This window comes from Bufo bufo, chromosome 2 (genome assembly GCF_905171765.1).
Source record: "Bufo bufo chromosome 2, aBufBuf1.1, whole genome shotgun sequence".
NCBI classification, from domain to species: domain Eukaryota; kingdom Metazoa; phylum Chordata; class Amphibia; order Anura; family Bufonidae; genus Bufo; species Bufo bufo.
The window spans coordinates 579,732,030-579,754,904 of NC_053390.1; the positions used below are offsets into that span (position 1 = coordinate 579,732,030).

Here is a 22,875-nt window from a genome sequence, read left to right on the forward strand (position 1 = left end):
TCAACCATAGAGAATCCGCAATCTGTAGGTGAATTTAAACATAAATTGTTCCTCCTATACCGCAATGGAAAGTGCAAAGTGCGTTCAAATGGCAGTAATAATTGATGTCCAGCAGACTTCAGACTATATTCAAGTCTTCACATGCGAAATCGTTAATCCACGCTATCCGGAATGGATAACTTTAGCTATTCACAGTCCACAGTTGTTACTGACTTTCTATAGCAGCATGCGCATAAGTCACCAGTCTTTCAAATAACACACATAGAAGACCAGAAGGTACAGTGCGGTAACTTCTCAAGGTGGCGTCCCACCCAGGTACAGTTGCTATATATCCTTGTTACCTTAGTCTGGTCGATGTGTGGATGTGGGCTTGGTAGTTTGTAGTATGATGGATGTCAGCTGCGCTTATCCAAGCTACGTTACCACGGCTGGTTTGTGCGCTCAATGAAAGCATATATCGTCAAAGCTTTATAACTTTCTTCCGGAGGCTTTAATTCATGTCCAGGGGAGATTCTTTACCAGCATGCCGGTGCAAGGTATGGCCCATACGCGTTTCGGGGATATAACAGTGACCCCTTCCTCAGTGGTAACCAGTCCAATAAACACCATAAAAAAATATATAATAACTGTCAAAACAAGCAATTTTTGTCACCTTACATTACAAAAAGTGCAACACCAAGTGATCAAAAAGGCGTATGTCCCACAAAATGGTACCAATAAAACAGTCACCTCATCCTGCAAAAAATGAGCCCCTACATAAGAAAATCTCTCAAAAAATAAAAAATAAATATAGCTCTCAGAACATGGACACATTAAAACATAATTTTTTTTTGTTTCAAAAATGCTATTGTGTAAAACTTTAATAAATAAGAAAAAGTATACATATTAGGTATCGCCACGTCCGGAACAATCTGCTCTATAAAAATGTCACTTGACCGAACCCCTCAGGGGAACGCTGTAAAAATAAATAAATAAAAACTGTGCTAAAACAACCAATTTTTTGGTCACCTTGCCCCATAAAGTGTTATAATGAATGATCAAAAAATCATATGTACCCAAAAATAGTACCAATAAAACTGGCACCTTATCCCCTAGTTTCCAAAATGGGATCACTTCTTGGGAGTTTCTACTGTAAGGGTGCATCAGGGGGGCTTCAAATGGGAAATGGCATTTAAAACCATGTGGAGTTCCTTTTCTTCTGCGCCCTGCCGTGTGCCCATACAGCAGTTTATGACCACATGTGGGGTGTTTCTGTAAACCGCAGAATCTGGGTAATAAATATTTGATCTTCATTTTCCTTTCATTCTTGTGGAACGCCTAAAGGGTTAACAAAGTTTGTAAAATCGGTTTTAAGTAACTTGAGGGGTGTAGTTTCTACAATGGGGTCATTTATGGGGGTATCCACTATGTAGGCCCCACAAAGTGACTTCAGACATGAACTGGTCCTTAAAAAGTGGGTTTTGGCAATTTTCTTAAAAATTTGAAGAATTGCTTCTAAACTTCTAAGCCTTCTAACGTCCTAAAAAAATTAAATGACATTTCCAAAATGATGCCAACATAAAGTAGACATATGGGGAATGTTAAGTAATAAATATTTTATGAGGTATCACTTTGTTTTAAAAGCAGAGAAATAGAAATGTAGAAAATTGCGAATTTTTCAAAATTTTTGGTAAATTTGGGATTTTTTCATAAATAAAGGTGAAATATATTGACTCAAATTTATGACTATCATGAAGTACAATGTGTCACGAGAAAACAATCTCTGAATGACTTGGATAAGTAAAGGCGTTCCAAAGATATCTCACTTTATGTGGTAATAAGTCAGTTTTGCAAAATTAGGCCTGGTCAGGAAGGGGGTAAATGGCCCAGATGGGAAGTGGTTAATAGAAGACTATGGGCATAACATATCGGCCTCCTGCATAAGGGAAACCAGACGGATCTGTTATGTGGCCTATAGACTTCTATTATGACGGAATGCCTCCTAAAGGCATCACTATAGGTCATCAATATCAGATCGGCATGGTTCCGAGACCCAGCACCCCTGCCATTCAGCTGTATAAAGAGACAGTGCGCACGTGCAGTCTCCTTTCTCTCTTCCTGCTCGCTGCTGTATGAGAGAATGGGGATGGCACATGCGCAGTGCGTGCGCCGTCTCCTAGTACAACTGATTAGCTGAGGTGACGGGTGTTGGACCCCCGCCAATCTGATATTGATGACCTATCCTAAGGTTATGAAAAATCCCAGAGAACCCCTTTAAACAGTGACCAATGTTGCTTAAGGGTGCTTTCACACTTGCAGCAGAGTGATCCGGCAAGCAGTTCTGTCGCTGGAACTGCCTGCCGGATCCGGCAATCTGCATGTAAATGGACAGCATTTGTAGACGGATCAGTCTCACAAATGCCTTGCAAGATCGGATCCGTCTGTCTGTTTGTCATACGGACAAACTGATCCCGTTTCTATTTTTTTCCGGTATTTTGAATGCCGGATCCGGCACTAATACATTTCTATGGAAAAAAATGTCGGATCCGGCATTCAGGCAAGTCTTCTGTTTTTTGGGCCGGAGATAAAACTGTAGCATGCTGCGGTTTTATCTTTGTCCTGGTCAGTCAGAAAGACTGAACTGAAGACATACTGATGCATCCTGAACGGATTACTCTCTATTCAGAATGCATGGGGATAAAACTGATCAGTTATTTTCCAGTATTGAGCCCCTAGGACGAAACTCTATGCCGGAAAAGGAAAACGCTAGTGTGAAAGTACCCTTATACAGATATTTTGTAGCTGCTGTTCAGTCTGACTTATTATTACAAACCTAAAATTGTTTTCTACACCAGGTTACCCCTTTAAGATTAAACCATCCTTGTTTTCTAGGAGACATGAACATCCTCAGCGAAGACTCAAAGCAGAAGCTTTACTCATTGTTACAAAGTGAAGATGCAGACAAGAACTGGTCCACGCTGGCACAACACCTTGGCTTGGGAATTTTAAATAATGCTTTTAGGTTAAGCCCTTCACCTTCCAAAACATTACTGGACAATTTTGAGGTAAACATAACTTGAAGTGAATAGGTGTCTTTTTTCTAGGGAATTTAAAGGGGTATTCCTAAACAAAAAGAGGGCTTTCCCCGAGGGCTTTAAAAAATAACAGTGTATATCAAAACTCCAGCACACTTCTAAACTTTTGATCTACATAGATTCCTTGGTTGGAAACCTAAAGCCAACGCCTTTACACAAGGCCCTGTGTGCCATGATCCCATGTAGGGACTCCGACACTATTGAGGAAGCTTTTTTTTTTTTACTTTAGAATACCCCTGTATGTTTGGGTGACTCATTTTGAAGAATTATTTGTTGGTAGGAATATAACATCAGCATTGTGCTTCAGATGAGCAGTGAGAGCGGATGGACAGAATTATTTTAGGAATGGCTGATCTCAGGTCGTCAGTACCCATTTACTTGGATTCTAGCACTGTGCCTACACACACTTCAAGCTACAACTGCATACTAAACTTCTCAATCAAAAAGCATAACAACCCATATTTCTCATTCTTGATCTTGTGTGAGGCATAAGATCACATTAGAAGGGGAACTCATAGCCATTGCATTTTTATACATTGCCTTCTACTTTTTCCTTTTGTGTCATGGTTTGATGCAGTGTGTTTCCACAACTTTCATCATTTTGCTTATTTTTGCTTCCTTAATTGTAAGGAGTAGTGGAGTATATAAAGTAGGCAGCATGTAAGTAAGGCGTCCATATTGTGGTCTACAAACCACAAATTAGCAAAATGCGAATACCTTCCATGTGTAATTCGCATTTTTCTGAAACCTATAAATAGAAATATCTGCTCTCGTCTGCAAAACGGACAAGAATAGGACATATTCAATCAGTTGCGGAACAGACATATGGATACAGACAGCACACGAATGACATAGAACTGAATGGGTCCATGTGCAATATGCAAAAAAAAAAAAAAACAGATTGGACATGGATGCAAAATACAGTTGTGTGCATGAGGCCTACAGATTATCATTTCACAGCTTCATGATCTCATATTCCAGTCCCTTATGCCTTTATGACTAGGACTTTCTTGTGATTTAGCACACTTACTAGTTAAACATTCCTTACCCTTTTTTACTTGTTGGGATAAAAAAAAATATTTTTGCAACTCTTTTTCATGACAGATAGGGCAGTTTTCTTTATTCTCTTTATTCTTTAATTTAGCAATTAGATAACCAAATAAATGATTAAAATGAGGGTAAGGGTAGGTTCACATCTCCACTAAAGTAGTCCTGTTGTCTGTTGTGGCAGAGGAACAGACTACTGAAGTTATAGTCAATGGGGATCCAGTTGTATTTGCCAAGCTGGATACGGCAACTCTGGTAGTCTGTTTCTATGCCAGAACAGACCGCCGGATTACCTTTAGTCAAGATGTGAACATAACCTTACTTGTGTTGGTGGAAGCTCCAATTAAATGACAGCATCTACGGTTTATGTTCCTAAATTCACGTTTCTCACTTTACTCTAGGTTTCGGGAGGAACAGTAGCAGAACTACTTACAGCCTTGAAAACAATGTCATTCACAGAAGCTATCGATGTCATTGAGCAGTCACAGCCAAGCATTAAACATACACCCAAAGCTTCTGATTATCTTTCTGAGACACAGGAAAGAGGTGAGCATATCTAGGGATATTAGCTTAGCTTGGTCCATGCTCTATAACAGGGGTGCACAACCTTTTAGGTCTGAGGGCCGCATTGTAACATCGCTCTATTTCAAGGGGCCGCAAATAAGAGGATGGCACTCCCTGGTTATTACCACCCCCTGCCAGTTACAGGCGCCATGCAATAACCAGTAAGCACTTTCCCTTATTAGTGAGGAAAGCACTTATTGGTTAACACTTTAATAACCATGCCTGAACAGACACTTTTTTTTGTGATTTATTGCACGTGGTGGTTCGAACGGTTGTTAGAACTTTTTTACGTGTTGGGACTACCAAAATAATTTTTGCAACAATTTTTCACTTGACACATAGGGCCTTATAATTTATTTTTATTTAGGGGAAACTACAAAACATTTTTAAAAAGTATTTTTTTTTTTCAAACTATAACTCCTTATTCTTTAAATATGCAAACTGCCACCAAAATAAATTATTATAAATTAGTCCCCTATTTTGTGTCGGTCATTTTGTTATATAATACGTATAGTTTCGCGATAATGGCAATGGTTTTGGTTGGTGTGGGTGTTTTTTCTTTTATGTATTTTATTATTTTTATCTTTTTTAACTTAATTTTTTTATATATTTTTGCTACAAATAATATCCTCCAAGAGGTCATGAAAAGACCTTTGGGGACACTGACACTTTTTCTAAATTTTTCACTTTTTCCTTTTTATTTTATTAATATTTTATTGTATTATTTTTTTTATAATTGGTTTATTACTTATTATTTAAATATATTTTTGCCACATAATATGTCCCCCAAGAAGTCATAAAAAGACTGTTGGGCGACAATGAACACTCTACTATTTAGCACTTTTTATTTTTTCCTTTTATTTGTATTTTATTATTTTTTGTTTTTATTTTTAATTTCTCGCCCATTTCCTTGGGGGACACAGGAAACCTTGGGTATAGCTCAACTCCCTAGGAGGCGTGACACTAAGTGAAAACTGTTAAGCCCCTCCTCCAGCAGCTATACCCTCAGCCTGGAGAGAGAGACTACCAGTTTTTGCTTAGTGTCCAAGGAGGCAAGACACTCCCTGCTTTGCAGGGCCATTCCTGTGGCGGACGGTTCCTCTCTTCAGTCCACTGAAGACTGTCGCATGGAATCCCTTACAAAAGCCATATTTGCCGCCTCCGGTTCAGCCCTCAGACCGGTCTTTGCTTCCGCCTGGGCCGGGAAGGCGGTCTCGGAATGGGTTTCCCAGCTGGACCAGGAACTTGATTCGGAAGTCTCCATTCAGGACCTCCGTTCTTTAGCCCAGCTCGTTGTTCAGGCAGGGAAATTCATTTGTGAGGCCTCCCTTGATGCGGGTGCCCTCATTGCCCGTGCCTCTGCTCTGGCTGTCTCAGCCAGGAGAGAACTTTGACTAAAAGTTTGGACGGCGGATGCCGCTTCAAAACGGTCTCTTGCTGGCCTTCCCTTCGCGAGACCCGCTTGGACGAGATCATTTCTGAAGCCACGGGGGGGAAGAGCACCCATCTTCCCCAGCCTAGGACCAAGAGCACCACTCGAGGCCGTCCTGGTTTCTCTCGTTTTAGGTCCTCCCGCAGGTCCTCCGGCCCTCAACCCGCGACCGGCCCGTCATATAATTCCTCCCAGGATAGATGTAAAAAAACCCTTTTTTCGGACCCAACCCTCCTGGCGTAAGTCCCAACCTGCTGGCCCCTCCTTGGCCAAGCAGACCCCCGCCTGAAGGTGCGCCCCCACCCACCCGGGTGGGGGGCCGCCTCCTCCTTTTCAGGGACATCTGGCAGGCACACGTCTCCGACACCTGGGCTCTCGAGATTGTGTCATCCGGATACAAAATCGAATTCGCCTCCCTCCCTCCGAATCACTTCTTTCGCTCCCGTGTCCCGAGGGACCCCCAGTGTGCAGCCGCCTTCTCCGAAGCCATTCGCACCCTTCTGGACAAGGGAGTGATTACTCCCGTTCCTCCAAGGGACAGATTCAAGGGGTTCTACTCGAACCTTTTTGTGGTCCCCAAAAAGGAAGGCTCGGTGAGACCGATATTGGAGCTCAAACGGTTAACTCGGTTTCTCCGTCTTCGCCGATTCAGGATGGAGTCCCTCCGGTCCGTGGTGGCTTCTCTGGAAAAAGGGGAGTTTCTGTCTTGTATCGACATCCGGGATGCTTACCTCCACTTCCCGATCGCTCGGTGCCACCAGCGTTTCCTTCGCTTTGCGGTGGGGAACGACCACTATCAATTTCTCGCCCTCCCCTTCGGCCTGGCGAAGGCTCCTTGGGTGTTCACCAAGATCCTGGCCCCTGTCCTGGCCTTGCTCCGCTCCAGGGGTGTTTTTCTACTTCTCTACTTGGACGATCTGCTCATCAAGGCGCCCTCCTTTTCCCAGACGTTCACCAGCGTGGACCTCATGCTGCAAACCCTGGAGCGGTTTGGTTGGGTTATCAACCTTCCCAAATCTTCGCTTACCCCTTCCAGACAACTTGTCTTCCTGGGGAAGCTGCTGGATACAGAAGCGGCGGAGGTTCGGCTCCCACCGGAAAAGCGCCTGACCCTTCACAGCTCTGTTCGGACCCTTCTTCTCCACTGCCGTCCGTCCTTCCGGTCCAGCATGCGAGTATTGGGACAGATGGTGTCCTGCTTCGAAGCGATTCCGTTAGCGCAATATCACTCCCACGTCTTCCAGACGGCGATCCTGTCTGCCTGGGACAAGTCCCTGGAGAGTCTGGACCGGCCCTTCCCCCTACATCCCCATGTTCGGACCTCCCTCCTCTGGTGGTTACAGACCCCCCTCCAGGGAAAATCCTTTCTGCCGATGACCTGGTTGGTGGTCCCCTACCGACGCCAGTCTGCAGGGTTGGGGGGGGGGGGGGGTGTTTCCTCCCCGGTCCGTCCAGGGCACTTGGTCGCCATCGGAGTCCAAGCTGCCGATAAACATTCTGGAACTGAGGGCAATTCTCCTATCGCTCCGGCACTGGACTCCCCTGCTTCGGGGTCATCCCGTCCGTTTCCAGTCGGACAACGCCACGGCCGTGGCATACATAAATCATCAGGGGGGCACTCGCAGCACAGCGTCTATGCGGGAAGTATCTCACATCCTTCGCTGGGCGGAAACTCATGTCCTGGCCCTGTCGGCAATTTACATCCCGGGGGTGGACAACTGGGCGGCGGACTTCCTCAGCCGGACCACGATCGACCCGGGCGAGTGGTCTCTGCATCCCGACGTTTTCGAGTCCATTTGCCTCCGTTGGGGTCGTCCGGATGTGGATCTCATGGCCTCCAGGTTCAACCACAAGCTCCCCACCTTCCTGTCCAGGTCCAAGGACCCGAGGGCGTACGGCGCCGACTCTCTCGTTCTTCCGTGGACGGAATTTTCCCTCCTGTACATGTTTCCGCCCCTCCCCCTTTTGCCGCAGGTTCTCCGGAAAATCGCGACAGAGGGCATGCCTACGATCCTGATAGCCCCGGATTGGCCTCGCCGGCCTTGTTACGCCGACCTAATGCTGCTCCTGGGAGACGCGCCTTGGCCGCTGCTTCTAAGAGAAGACCTTCTCTCTCAAGGGCCGATCTTCCACCAGCATTTAGGGTCGCTACGTTTAACGGCATGGGTATTGAGACCGCAGTTTTAACGCGACTGGGTTTTTTCGGCGGATATGGTTCGTACCATGAGCCGCGCACGGAAGCCGGCCTCGTCCAGGATTTACTACCGGACTTGCAGGTCTTACCTAGGTTTTTGTGAAAATCTGGATGTTCATCCTCTTCCTGTCAAAACTTTTATCCAGGGGGTCGCTCACTCTGTTCCCCTGTATCGCTCTCCCATTCCACCCTGGGACCTTAATGTTGTGCTCTCGGCGTTCCAGTCCTCCCCCTTCAAGCCGTTACGGAGGGTCTCTCTTCGCCTTTGTCCTGCAAGGTCATTTTCCTTGTGGCCATCACGTCCCTACGACGGGTGTCTGAATTGGCGGCACTTTCTTGCACTGAGCCCCTTTTGGTCTTCCACCAGGATAAGGCTGTTCTCCGTCCGGTTCCTTCCTTCCTCCCCAAGGTGGTCTCCGCCTTTCACCTTAATGAGGACATCGTCCTCCCTTCCCTTTGTCCGTCTCCTTCTCACCTTCATGAACGGGAGCTTCACCGCCTGGATGTTGTTAGGGCCCTGAAGATTTACCTGGAGGTCACCGAACCGTGCAAGAGGTTGGCGGCGTCCAGGGTGTCTATTGCCCGCTTCATCAAGATGGCTATTGCCAAGGCTTACCGCGCCAAGGGCAAGGAGACGCCTTTTGGTGTTACCGCTCATTCTACCAGAGCGGTCGCTGCCTCTTGGGCTCAGAGGCATCGGGCTTCGGCTGAACAACTGTGTAAGGCGGCCACCTGGTCTTCCTTGCACACCTTCACCAAGTTTTACAGGGTGAACACCTATGCATCGGCGGATGCTGCTTTAAGCCGCCTGGTCTTGCAGGTGGCGGTTTCTTGATACCTCCGGTGGTTTCGCCTTGGGCTGTAGTCCCTCCCCTCTTGGACTGCTCTCGAACGTCCCAAGGTTTCCTGTGTCCCCCAAGGAAATGGGCGAGAAAACGAGATTTTTGTATAACTTACCAGTAAAATCTCCTTCTCGCTCTTCCTTGGGGGGACACAGCACCCACCCATCGTTCTAGTTTACCGTTACTGTTTAGTTGCCCCTGTCGGGTAGTTGACTTGTTTGGTTTCACATGGTTGGTCATTGCCTTTTTTTCACTACTTGGACACACAACTGGTAGTCTCTCTCTCTCCAGGCTGAGGGTATAGCTGCTGGAGGAGGGGCTTAACAGTTTTCACTTAGTGTCACGCCTCCTAGGGAGTTGAGCTATACCCAAGGTTTCCTGTGTCAGCCAAGGAAGAGCGAGAAAGAGATTTTACTGGTAAGTTATTCAAAAATCTAGTTTTTCTATTATTTTTTAAATATATTTTTGCCACATAATGTGTCTCCCAAGGGATCATAAAAAGACTGTTAGGGGACAGTGAACACTCTTTTATTTAGAAATTTTTCCTTTTATTTTTTTTTCTTCTTTTATTTCAATTTTTTTTGCCACATCATATTTTGTTTATTTTTTTCTTTTATTTGTGTTTTTTTTTATATTTTTGCTTTCAAATTTTTTTTTAACCTATTTTTTTTAATATATTTCTGCCACATAATTTGTCCCCAAGAGATCACTGAAAGACCTTTGGGGACACAGACTTTTTTTTTGCACTATTTCCACTGTAACTGGGCCATCTAAAGGAGCCCCAGTTACAGGGGAAACCAGCCTGCTGGGAGGGCATTGTACACAGGCAGAGCTGAGCAGGGTCTCCTGACCCTGCAGTTCTGCATTCCTCTGCCCCCAAGCCGGGTCTACCCTACACAGCGCGCCGCTCACCTATCTAAGGAAAAAGCAGAAGCGCTGATACACCGCTTCTGCCTTCTCCTCGACTCCCCCACTGTCACCAACACCCGGGGACCCGTCCTGCTCCTGCTACCGTGCGGGTTCTGGGGCGCCGCGGGTTGTGCACCCTTGCTGTATAACTTACGTATATTAGGTATGAAACTACCAGATGACTCCAACTCTCTGGTAGTAACAGTGATCATTTTGGTTTTTCACTTCCTGCCTTTCTGGGACCATAACTTTGGTGAACTGTAATAAAGTGTGTAGGTAGAGAGACATTTACCGTACAACCACAACTTCATCTTTTATAGAATCATCTTTTAGTAATATGCAGGTTTTGACACCCTTTTTTTTAAGACCACTTTCATATAGTCAGTATTTTTAAGCCAGGAACAGGTCTATAACACAGAAGAGGAACCCATGATAATTTTTCTCTTTAGGTTCTGTTTCTGGCTTACAAATACTGGTGTAAAATGCTGGCCAAATCCTGGTGGCCTAAGGCCCCTTTCACACGGCCGAGTTTTCCGCGCGGGTGCAATGAGTGAGGTGAACGCATAGCACCCGCACTGAATCCGGACCGATTCACTTTAATGGGGCTGTGCAGATGAGCAGTGATTTTCACGCATCACTTGTATGTTGTGTGAAAATCGCAGCATGTTCTATATTCTGCGTTTTTCACGCAACGCGGGCCCCATAGAAATTAATAGGGCTGCGTGAAAATGGCATAGCATCCGCAAGCAAGTGTGGATGCAATGCGATTTTCACGCATGGTTGCTAGGAGATGATGTTAGTAAATTGATTAAAGTCAATTTACTGTATTATTTTTCCTTATAACATGGTTATAAAGGAAAATATTCTTAATACAGAATGCTTAGTAAAATGTTGCTTGAGGGGTTTAAAAAAAAATATATAAAAATTACTCACCTCACTCACATCCACTTGATCGCGCAGCCGGCATAGTCTTCTTTATTCTTTTTTGAGGACCTGCAAAAGGACCTTGGATGACGTAATCGTGCTCATCACGTGGTGAGCGCGGTGACCTCATGTACCAGATTTGATAAAACTCCCCCAATAATTCTTCCTTTTAGAGACACTGAGCAGCTTTTTTTTTCTTCTTTTTTATGTAGATTCTGTGACCGCAGCATCTGATGAATACAAGCAGCAGAACCATGAAAGCATGTGTGACAGCGGGGTAGAAACCTCCTTTAGAAAGCTGAACCTCTCGCATTGTGAATTTCAGAAAGTAGGGTCTGGACTCTCAGAGCTACATTCTGACTGTGATGTTCCTCTCATCTGCAACAATTAGTGCTCAGTAAGAAAGGACTGTGCTTCCCGAACGTGACTTTTACACTGGAAACGCTAGAGCCACTAAAGGCTGCAGGCTTGGAGTCATTATATAGACTTGTTACATATGGCACTTCAGCATGTAACCAAAGATAATGAATGTCAAGAGTTTTCTAAGTTTCACTCCCTTATGTCCTAAGTCCTATAGCAGGGACTTAGAGGTTTGCACCTTGTGAGGTTTGTTGCACATAATATAATAATTAAAAATGAGGATATTCTTCCATTGTCTTTAGTTAATTGCCAGTAACGAGTTTTGCTACTTAATTATTTACAAATTGCTGTGGAGAACATATCAAGGCTGACACCTTGCAACAATTTTCAGGTCTTTGTTTTAACGTCCTAATATTATGTTTTCAGAAGGATTTTATATTGTGCATTTTATAATAAAATTATAAATTCCTGCCAGCCTGGTTTCTTCTAGATCTGTGATATTTCTTCGTTGTATCTATATGTACAGTACTATGAAAAAGTTTTAGGCAGGTGTAGAAAAAATGCTACAAAGTAAGAATGCTCTTAAAAATAGAAAAGTGTTAACAAAATGCAAAGTGAATGAACAAAAGAGAAATCTAATTCAAATAAACGTTTGGCGTGACCACCATATGGCTTCAAAATAGCATCAGTCCTTCTAGGTACACGTGCACGCAGTTTGTGAAGGAATTTGGCGGGTAAGTTGTTTCAGACATCTTGGAGAACTAACATCTTCTGATCAGGGCTCTGTGGGGGCCATGTCAACATTTGTACGACTCTTTGTTCTTTTTTATGCTGAAGATAGTTCTTAATGACAGTGGTTGTATGTTTGAGGTTGTTGTCCTGTTGCAGATTAAATTTGGAACCAGTCAGACACCTCCCTGATGGTACTGCATGATGGAATTAAAGGGATTCGGTCATCAGAAATGAGCCCTATAAGCTAAACATATGGCGATGTCCCTTGTAAAACACAGAATCCTAAAGTGAGTTTATCAAATGCCCCTGTGGCTCTATATTCCTAAAAAAGCAATTTATATCACCTGTCAATCACTTCAAAATGTGTCCAAGGGGACGTCTCATGGTGAAAGGTGCCCGGCTTCAGCCATGTCATTTAGGTGCCCAGCGCCGCCTTCTCAGCTGAAATCGCCGCCCTCCCTTTCATGCGATCCGCCTACCTCACGTCATCACTGCCTCTCTAACCACCGCTCGCTTCATCCAGATCCCGCGCGTTTCGCACTAGGTATATCCTGATGCACCCGTGCGGACTACTGGCAGCAGCCTCGTATAGCGAAGTGCGCATGCGCCGGCCGGCGCACTTCGCTCGGACCTCCACTGACTGCCCTATTACAGCCCATCCCAGCCATCCAACCTCCTACAGCCTGGTTCAAAGCTCGCGGGATCTGGATGAAGCGAGCGGTGGTTAGATGCAGTTTTTGATTGTTGCCAGCTGCAATTAATTAAATCATTTATCGGATTTCTGTAATGCAAAACAATAGGGATAGTTTAACCCTTTCAGCACTGGAGGTTTTTTCATTTTGGTTTTTCACTCCCTGCCATAACTTTTTTATTTTTCAATTACATTCACATGGCCGTATGAGGGCTTGTTTTTTGCGGGACAAGTTGTACTTTCTAATTCCACCATTTAATGTTGCATTCAATATAGTGGGGAGCTGGAACAAAATTCCAAATGGGGTGAAGTTGGAAAAAAAATTCTGCAGCAGTTTTATGGGTTTTGTTTTTACAACGTTCCCTATATGGTAAAACTGACCAGTTACTTTCATTCTCTTGGTCAGTACAATTACGGTGATACCACATATGTATAGTTTTTCTTGCAATTTTATACTGAATAAAATAAATAAAAACCTTGAAAACCTTTATTTTTTTTGTCACCATATTCTAAACCCCTATAACTTTTTGGGTAGTTATGTTTATGAAGCTGTGTGAGGGCTGATTTTTTTGCGGGGTGATCTGTACTTGTCATTGATACAATTTTGGGGTGTGTACGACTTTTTGATTTAATTTTCTGTCGGAGAAGTGCCAAAAAAACAGCGAATTGGCCATTTTGACTTTTTTTCCCGCATGTATATTTTAATAGTACGGGCTTTTTTGCATGCGACGATGCACATGGTGTGTATTTTTAATGTTTTTTTTTACAGTTCCCATAGGGAACTATAACAAGCAGCTATTAGACTACTTCATCCATAGACTCCAATGCATTAGCATTGGAGTCTCTGGGGATTATACTACGTTCCTATGGAGCCCTGCCACAGGGCTTGTGGGGTCAAAATGATCACTGCACCTCTTGGTAAATTCTGTGAAGGGTGTGGTTTCTTTTTTTTAAACTTCATCGCATAACCTCTGCAGTTGTCGACCAGTGCTGTATAAATCACCAAACTAGGACTCAAATGAACATGGTGGTCTCCTCTAAACCTTGCAGTGTGTCCAAACAGCAGTTTATGACCACATAGGGGATATTGTTGTACTTGGGAGAAATTATGTAACAACATTTGGGGTGCTTTTTCTCCTGTTGCCTATTGTTTTTTTTTAATTCTATGAAACACCTGTAAGGTTAAAGCATTCACTGCACCCCTCACTAAATTCCTCGAGGGGTCACTTTTTGGGGGTTTCCACTGTAGGGGGACCTCAGGTTCTCTTCAAATGCGACATGGTGCCAGTCCAGCAAAATCTGCCTTCCAAAAACCATAGGGCACTCTTTCCTTCTGAGCCATGTGGTGTGCCCTTACAGCAGTTTACGGCCACATATGGGGTGTTTCTGTAAACTGCAGAATCAGGGTAATACATATTTAGGTTTATTTTGCTGTTAACCCTTGCTGTGTTACAGGAAGAAATACATTAAAATGAAAAATCTGCAACAAAAAGGCACATTTTTAAATTCCACCTCCAATTTGCTTTAATTCATCAGAAGCACTAAAGTATTAACAAAGTTTATACAATTTGTTTTGATTAATTAGGAGGGGTGTAGTTTCTTAAATGGGATCATTTATGTGTGGTTTCTATTATGTAAGCCCCTCAAAGTACCTTAAAAAAAATATATTAAAAAAACATAAAGAATGAGCAAGAGAAGTCATACAAGTTGCTGGTACAAAACCTTTTGTTTCTTTTTATTTCTTTAATTCATTCCAGTATAAAATGGTACATTATGGGGTACGCGTGGAGGGGAGTAGGTGTGAAGAATGTCTATCTCAGCGTACCTCATGATGTAGAATTTTATACTGGAATGAATTAAAGAAATAAAAAGAAACAAAAAGTTTTGTACCAGCAACTTTGCGGATCAGATGAGGACCCATTGGGCCGCAAAAGATGCAGACAGCATACCTTGTGCTGTCCACTTCCGTATGTCCGTTACGAGCCCTGCAAAAAAAAAAAAGTAGAACATGTCTTATTGTCCGTTTTGCGGACAAGAATAGACATCTCTAACAAAGCGGAGGACATGTGGATCCGCAAAATACGGAACGTACATGTCCGTATCCGTGTTTTGCGTACCGCAAAAACTGATACGGAGGTGTGCATGAGGCCTTAAAATGTAGAGAAATTCAAATTTAGAAAATTGCGAATTTTTCCTAATTTTCTGTTAATTTTGGCAAAAAATTATTTTTTTAAAGGTAAAATATATTTACCGCTAACATAAAGTACAATGTGGAAACAAAAATCTCAGAATCATTCGGATAAGGGAACTTTCACACTAGCGTTTTTCTTTTCCGGCACTGAGTTCCGTCCTAGGGGCTCAAATCCGGAAAAGAACTGATCAGTTTTATCCCAATGCATTCTGAATGGAGAGTCCGTCCTTCAGGATGCATCAGGATGTCTTCAGTTCAGTCTTTTTGACTGATCAGGCTTTTCAGAAAAACGTAGCATGCTGTATTTTTACCTCCGGCCAAAAATCCTGAACACTTTGACTGAACGCCGGATCCGGTCTTTTTCCCATTGACTTGCATTAACGCCGGATCTGGCGCTGTGTGTTCAGTCAAATCGGATCCGGCTTTTGCATGTTAAACCCGAAAAATGTGAAAAAAAAAGTTAAAAGTCCATAAATGGCGGATCCGTTTTTTCCAATGCATTTTTTCATTGTGATCAAAATCCTGATCAGGATTCAAATGTAATCCGTTTTCACACGTTTTTCCGGATCCGGCGGGCAGTTCCGGTGTCGGAATTGAACGCCGGATTAAAACAACGCTAGTGTGAAAGTAGCCTTAGTAAGAGCATTCCAGAATTATTACCACATAAAGGGACATGTTAGATTTGCCTCCACTAGGGATTAACAGAGGAAATGGCGAATGTGCACAGTGTATGTGCTGTTCCCAGTACAGGTGCAGGTTGTAATAGATAGTGAACAACCCCTTAACAGTGTTGCCTGAGCTCTGCTTTGAGAAAAAGACTTAAAGGGGTATTCCTATCTTGGACATTGGGGGCATATTGTTAGGATATGCCGCCAAAGTCTGATAGGTGTGGGTCCCACCTCCAGCGGGGCGCTTGGCTTTTTTGGGAAGTCCCATTGAAATTAATGGCAAGCACAGCCACCACTCCGTTCACTTCTATAGGGCTTATGTAAATAGCCGCCTACTTTCGGCATTCTTATAGAAATGAATAGTGGGCACTTGTGCATGTGCAGTGCACCCTCCAGCACTTTGGAGGCTCAGTTCTAAGTATAGGTGCAGGTCCCAGACCCACACCTATTAGACATTAGGGGCATATCCTAGCAATATGCCCCCCAATATCCCAGATTGGAATGCCCCTTTAACATTTCAGCCAATGCAGAGCTCGCGCAGCAGGGTTAGGGCTGTTTTAATCCCCCATATCTTGGGATTGGAAGTAGCTAGAGATATGAGCCTGGTCTTGAAAGCAGACATCCTACAGGGTATAATGGAGAAAACCTGCATATGCACATTCATCTAACTTCTGCAAACCATGATCTCAAGTTTAGAGGGGACCCAATAGTTATGTTCCTCACACTGAAACATTCATAGTCCAGTAATGTTTGTGGTGGGAAAACCCTAGTAAAAGAGAATGTGTCATCAGAAAAGGACCTGCTGTTTAAATAATTTTTTATGATGTTTAACATATTTTTAAAGAATTTCTGATGATGTTGTTTTCAACTTTCCATGTATTCCATATATTTAAACAAAAGAGATAAAATCCTGCAGTTTTTACACTGGCCACTATGTCTAGTAGTCTGTGCCATTTCTTGGCTTATACAGATCACTTTACTGAAGCTAACTCATTCTAATCCTGCCTGTTATGATAACACATCTGTGTATAGATAAGACAGGATCCTCCATTCTCAATAGACGATTGTCAGAGCTTATGCATTCTTTCCTTGTACAATGACCTCTGCACAGGTCACTGAGCATGCCTAGAAAACTCAACCATAGAAGTTATTGAGGTCCCCTCCTGACCATTGTGTCTATGGCCATGTGGCTGCCATAAAGCAATTTTCTTAATGCTTTCTAAATTCTGTTAAGAACAGCTCAGGCAAGATGGCCACCCCCATAATCATTTTCAGGAAATAAATAAATCTACATTCAGAAAATAAAAACAGATTAGAAAAAAGGATGTGTCGCGATCTGATTTTAACTGGCAGATAACATTTTTGGTGACACATTTCCTTTAAAGTTAGGCACTGACTACTGGTTGGATCAATAGTGAATATAACTTACTTTATGGCACATAACCAAACAATAAAGTATTAAAAAGATTAATTACAATCCAAATATTTTATTCAATGTTAGAAATTGTGTCCATTCAAACAGAGCTTCTAGTGCCAGGCTTTGTAACCCTTCACAGAGTCATCACTGTTGATAAATATCCCGTATGGTGGATATGTGGAGTGACTTCTCTAGATTACTTATAGTTGTAGGCTCCCAGGCATAGAAATAAACTACTGTCTTCTCTTCAATCAGGAGAAAGCCATTATCACTGAACCTTCCTGCAATGTCCCAGACATCCAGCCAAACAAAAGCAACTGGATTAGAGCTAATCAGTGTGAACACATAAGCCGTGTCATCTTTAGAAATAGACACCTTTAGAAAAAAATAAAAATAAAATACAAATTACACAATTTAAAGATAATGTGTCATCAGAAAATTGCTTAACCTATTGCTTAAATCATATTTTTATGTTTAACATATTTTTAAAGAATTTTTGATGATATTTTTTGTCAATATCTACCGTATTTTACAGACTATAAGATGCACTTTTTCCCTGAAAAATGGTGGGAAAATGGCAGTGCATCTTATAGTCCAAATGCTAATGACCGCTTCCATTATGCTCAACTTTATGGCTCAATGCTTTTTGTATTTGTATAACAATATTACCATATTCTGTTAAATAGGGTTGTTGCGGGTATCGAAATTTCAATACCCAAATCGATACTTTTGTCCCGGTATCGATACGATACCGGGATTTCCATTTTTTTTCGATACTGGGCTGTGCAGTCTAGTATCTCTGAACATGAGCACGCTGCTGTCTGCGCGCTCATGTTCTTTCAGCAGCACAGGGGTGAAGGAAGCAGACAGTCTCTCCCTCCCCCCTGTGCTGCTGCCACCAATGAGGAGAGAGGGGCGGAGGAGGGGAGGGCGCACTGCGCCACCAATGATACGACTTTTCCTGGGTCCGGACTTTAAGTAGCAGGCTACACAGAGCGGCGCCCAGACATGTCCCAGCACTTACTATTATTCCTGGCCGCCGCTCCGTTCGCCTGCTGTGCCCCACTACTGTCTCCTGCTCCATATGCTAATTACTATTGGAGCAATGGGGAGGAGACATCAGCTTCTCTAGTGGGCGTTCCTTCTCCCTGGCTGTAGCGCTGTCCAATTACAGCACAGCGCGAAGGAACGCCCACTATTATTATTATTTATTATTAAAGCGCCATTCATTCCATAGCGCTGTACATGTGATAAGGGTGCACATACATAATACAGACAATTGCACCAATTATAAACAAGATGAGTTACAAACTGGTACAGAAGGAGAGAGGGCCCTGACCGTGAGGGCTTACAATCTACATGGTATAAAAGAAGGACACAGTAGGTGCGGGTTAAGTTGGTCATGGCGGTATAGAGGCAGCAGGGTCACTGGTTGTAGGCTTGTCTGAAGAGGTGGGTTTTCAGGTTTCTTTTGAAGGATTCCACTGTAGGTGAGAGTCTGATATGTTGGGGTAGCGAGTTCCAGAGTATGGGGGATGCACGGGAGAAATCTTGGAGGCAATTGTGGGAGGAGGCAATTGTGAGGATCGGAGTGTGCGCGTGTGGGGGTGTATCGGGAAAGTAGTTCAGAGATGTAGGGAGGGGACAGGTTATGGATGGCCTTGTATGTATTTGTTAGTACTTTGAAGTGAATTAGTTGGGCAATGGTGAGCCAATGAAGGGATTGGCAGAGGGGAGAGGCAGATTAGTCGGGCAGCAGAGTTGAGGATAGATTGGAGGGGTGCGAGATGGAAGGCCACAGAGGAGAATGTTGCAGTAGTCTAGGCGGGAGATAATGAGGGCATGTACAAGCATTTTCGCAGATTCAAAGGTAAGAAAAGCATGGATGCGGGAGTTGTTTTTCAGAAGCTGATGTCTCCTCCCCATTACTCTGATAGTAATTAGCATATGGAGCAGGAGACAGTAATGGGGCACGGTGGGCGAACAGAGCGGCGCCCAGGGATAATAGTAAGTGCTGGGACATCTCTGGGCACCGCTCTGTGTAGCCTGCTACTTAAAGTCTAGACCATATAAGTTCGTCTTTAACACATAATACAGGAGGCAGGTGCCGGCAGCAGAATCGCATAGCCGGCACCCTGCCTCTGACAGGGAGCTGCGATCAGCGGCAGTTAACCCCTCAGGTGCGGCACCTGAGGGGTTAACTGCCGCTGATCTGCTGCCAGTACCCTCCTCCTGTATTAAGGGTTAATTATCATTGATGGTGCAGTGCTCCCACCACCACATTAAAAATCATTGGTGGCACAGTGCGCCCGCTCCTCTCAACCCCCCAGTATTAAATTTAAATCATTGGTGGCGGTGGCCACAGGGTCCCCTCCCCTCCTCATTGGTGGTGCAGTGGCAGCTTCTGATCGGAGCCCCAGCAGTGTAAGCCTGGGGCTCCGATCAGTTACCATGGCAGCCAGGACGCTACTGAAGCCCTGGCTGCCATAGTCAGCTCCCTGCTGCTGTGTGCATAGAGCAGCAGGGACAGTGTAAAGTCCTATTCACTCTGATAGAGATCTATCAGGGTGAAAAGGACAAGGGATGAAAAAAATCCCAGGTTCTAGCCCCTAAGGGGGAAAATATTTATTAAATAAAAAGTGGAAAAAAAAAAGTTAAAAAACCCACCAAAATACTAAGTATAAATCACCCCCTTTCCCAATTTCACATATAAAATATATAAACAATAAATAAACATATCACAAATCGCCACGTCAGAAAAGTCCAAACTATTAAAATACACTGCTCAAAAAAATAAAGGGAACACTTAAACAACACAATGTAACTCCAAGTCAATCACACTTCTGTGAAATCAAACTGTCCACTTAGGAAGCAACACTGAGTGACAATCAATTTCACATGCTGTTGTGCAAATGGGATAGACAACAGGTGGAAATTATAGGCAATTAGCAAGACACCCCCAATAATGGAGTGATTCTGCAGGTGGTAACCACAGACCACTTCTCAGTTCCTATGCTTCCTGGCTGATGTTTTGGTCACTTTTGAATGCTGGCGGTGCTTTCACTATAGTGGTAGCATGAGACGGATTCTATAACCCACAAAAGTGGGTCAGGTAGTGCAGCTTATCCAGGATGGCACATCAATGCGAGCTGTGGCAAGAAGGTTTGCTGTGTCTGTCAGCGTAGTGTCCAGAGCATGGAGGCGCTACCAGGAGACAGGCCAGTACATCAGGGGACGTGGAGGAGGCCGTAGGAGGGCAACAACCCAGCAGCAGGACCGCTACCTCTGCCTTTGTGCAAGGAGGAACAGGAGGAGCACTGCCAGAGCCCTGCAAAATGACCTCCAGCAGGCCACAAATGTGCATGTGTCTGCTCAAACGGTCAGAAACAGACTCCATGAGGGTGATATGAGGGCCCGACGTCCACAGGTGGGGGTTGTGCTTACAGCCCAACACCGTGCAGGACGTTTGGCATTTGCCAGAGAACACCAAGATTGGCAAATTTGCCACTGGCGCCCTGTGCTCTTCACAGATGAAAGCAGGTTCACACTGAGCACATGTGACAGAGTCTGGAGATGCCGTGGAGAACGTTCTGCTGCCTGCAACATCCTCCAGCATGACCGGTTTGGCATTGGGTAAGTAATGGTGTGGGGTGGCATTTCTTTGGAGGGCCGCACAGCCCTCCATGTGCTTGCCAGAGGTAGCCTGACTGCCATTAGGTACCGAGATGAGATCCTCAGACCCCTTGTGAGACCATATGCTGGTGCGGTTGGCCCTGGGTTCCTCCTAATGCAAGACAATGCTAGACCTCATGTGGCTGGAGTGTGTCAGCAGTTCCTGCAAGACGAAGGCATTGATGCTATGGACTGGCCCGCCCGTTCCCCAGACCTGAATCCAATTGAGCACATCTGGGACATCATGTCTCGCTCTATCCACCAACGTCACGTTGCACCACAGACTGTCCAGGAGTTGGCAGATGCTTTAGTCCAGGTCTGGGAGGAGATCCCTCAGGAGACCGTCCGCCACCTCATCAGGAGCATGCACAGGCGTTGTAGGGAGGTCATACAGGCATGTGGAGGCCACACACACTACTGAGCCTCATTTTGACTTGTTTTAAGGACATTACATCAAAGTTGGATCAGCCTGTAGTGTGTTTTTCCACTTTAATTTTGAGTGTCACTCCAAATCCAGACCTCCATGGGTTGAAAAATTTGATTTCCATTTTTTAATTTTTGTGTGATTTTGTTGTCAGCACATTCAACTATGTAAAGAACAAAGTATTTCAGAAGAATATTTAATTAATTCAGATCTAGGATGTGTTTTTTTTGTGTTCCCTTTATTTTTTTGAGCAGTGTATAAAAAAAATTAGAGATGGGACGGGGGATTCGTCGAATCCACGAATCCCTCGAATCTTGCTGGATTTGTGGACTCGAATCCCGACGTAATTTGCCTGAAACGAATCCGGTCGGAGGGACTGGGAGGCGGAGCTGGGGGCCGTTGCGTTCACTGTGCTCCGACCCCTCCGCTCCAGTAGTTATAAAATGTGTAATTCTGATTAATAATCATGCTGCCCCCTCTGTCTGTAGTATAACATTCAATGAATCTTACTTACAGGGCTACTGCTATCGTAATGCAGGCCGGCCGGGCAGACGAGCGGCAGCGTCACTGACTGACGTCACCTGCTTGCGCCGCCTGCTTCATTCATAAAGCAGGCAAAACAGGCAGGTGACGTCAGTCAGTGACGCTGCCGCTCGTCTGCCCGGCCGGCCTGCATTACGATAGCAGTAGCCCTGTAAGTAAGATTCATTGAATGTTATACTACAGACAGAGGGGGCAGCATGATTATTAATCAGAATTACACATTTTATAACTACTGGAGCGGCAATGGGGGAATCTGTGGATGACACTGTTATGGGGTGGGCTGGGTCTGTGGATGGCACTGTTATGGGGTGGGCTGGGTCTGTGGATGGCACTGTTATGGGGTGGGCTGGGTCTGTGGATGGCACTGTTATGGGGTGGGCTGGGTCTGTGGATGGCACTGTTATGGGGTGGGGGGCTCTGTGGATTGCACTGTTATGAGGTGGGGGGGTCTGTGGATGGCACTGTTATGGGGTGGGGGGGTCTGTAGATGGCACTGTTATGGGGTGGGGGGGTCTGTGGATGGCACTGTTATGGGGTGGGGGGGTCTGTGGATGGCACTGTTATGGGGTGGGGGGGTCTGTGGATGGCACTGTTATGGGGTGGGGGGGGTCTGTGGATGGCACTGTTATGGGGTGGGGGGGGTCTGTGGATGGCACTGTTATGGGGTGGGGGGGGTCTGTGGATGGCACTGTTATGGGGTGGGGGGGTCTGTGGATGGCACTGTTATGGGGTGGGGGGTCTGTGGATGGCACTGTTATGGGGTGGGGGGGTCTGTGGATGGCACTGTTATGGGGTGGGGGGGTCTGTGGATGGCACTGTTATGGGGTGGGGGGATCTGTGAATGCCAGGGGGAGAGGTGAGAGGCACTATGATACTACTGGCACATTGGGGGGAGGCACTATGATACGGGCACATTATGGGGGAGATGGCACTATGATACGGGCACATTATGGGGGGAGGTGGCACTATGATACGGGCACATTATGGGGGGAGGTGGCACTATGATACAGGCACATTATGGGGGGAGGAGAGAGGCACTCCGCACTTGATACTGGCACATGATTAGGGGGGCATCTATGGGGACACTTACTGGCACATTATTGGGTGGCACTGTGGGGCCACTTCTTATTGGCACATTATTGGGGCATCTACTGAGGCCACAAAGAAGGGGTATTTTATATGGGGGGCTCT

At 44.9% G+C, this 22,875-nt stretch overlaps 2 protein-coding genes across 3 annotated transcripts in view; one reads left to right on the plus strand and one right to left on the minus strand.

Annotated features, from left to right (window-relative positions):
• The window catches only part of NFKB1 (nuclear factor kappa B subunit 1), a 139,322-nt gene extending 127,918 nt beyond the window's left edge, over positions 1-11,404 (plus strand). Inside the window, exons 22-24 of the mRNA XM_040418220.1 lie at positions 2,872-3,044; positions 4,523-4,667; positions 11,199-11,404. Of these exons, the coding sequence (XP_040274154.1) occupies positions 2,872-3,044; positions 4,523-4,667; positions 11,199-11,377 (497 nt within the window). The 3' untranslated portion in view covers positions 11,378-11,404. The remainder of the gene's footprint in view (positions 1-2,871; positions 3,045-4,522; positions 4,668-11,198) is intronic.
• A 5,534-nt stretch (positions 11,405-16,938) lies between these two features.
• The window catches only part of MANBA (mannosidase beta), a 187,631-nt gene continuing 181,694 nt past the window's right edge, over positions 16,939-22,875 (minus strand). For both annotated transcript variants that reach the window (XM_040418222.1, XM_040418221.1), the window contains exon 17: positions 16,939-17,420. In XM_040418222.1, the coding sequence (XP_040274156.1) occupies positions 17,190-17,420 (231 nt within the window). In that variant the 3' untranslated portion in view covers positions 16,939-17,189. The remainder of the gene's footprint in view (positions 17,421-22,875) is intronic.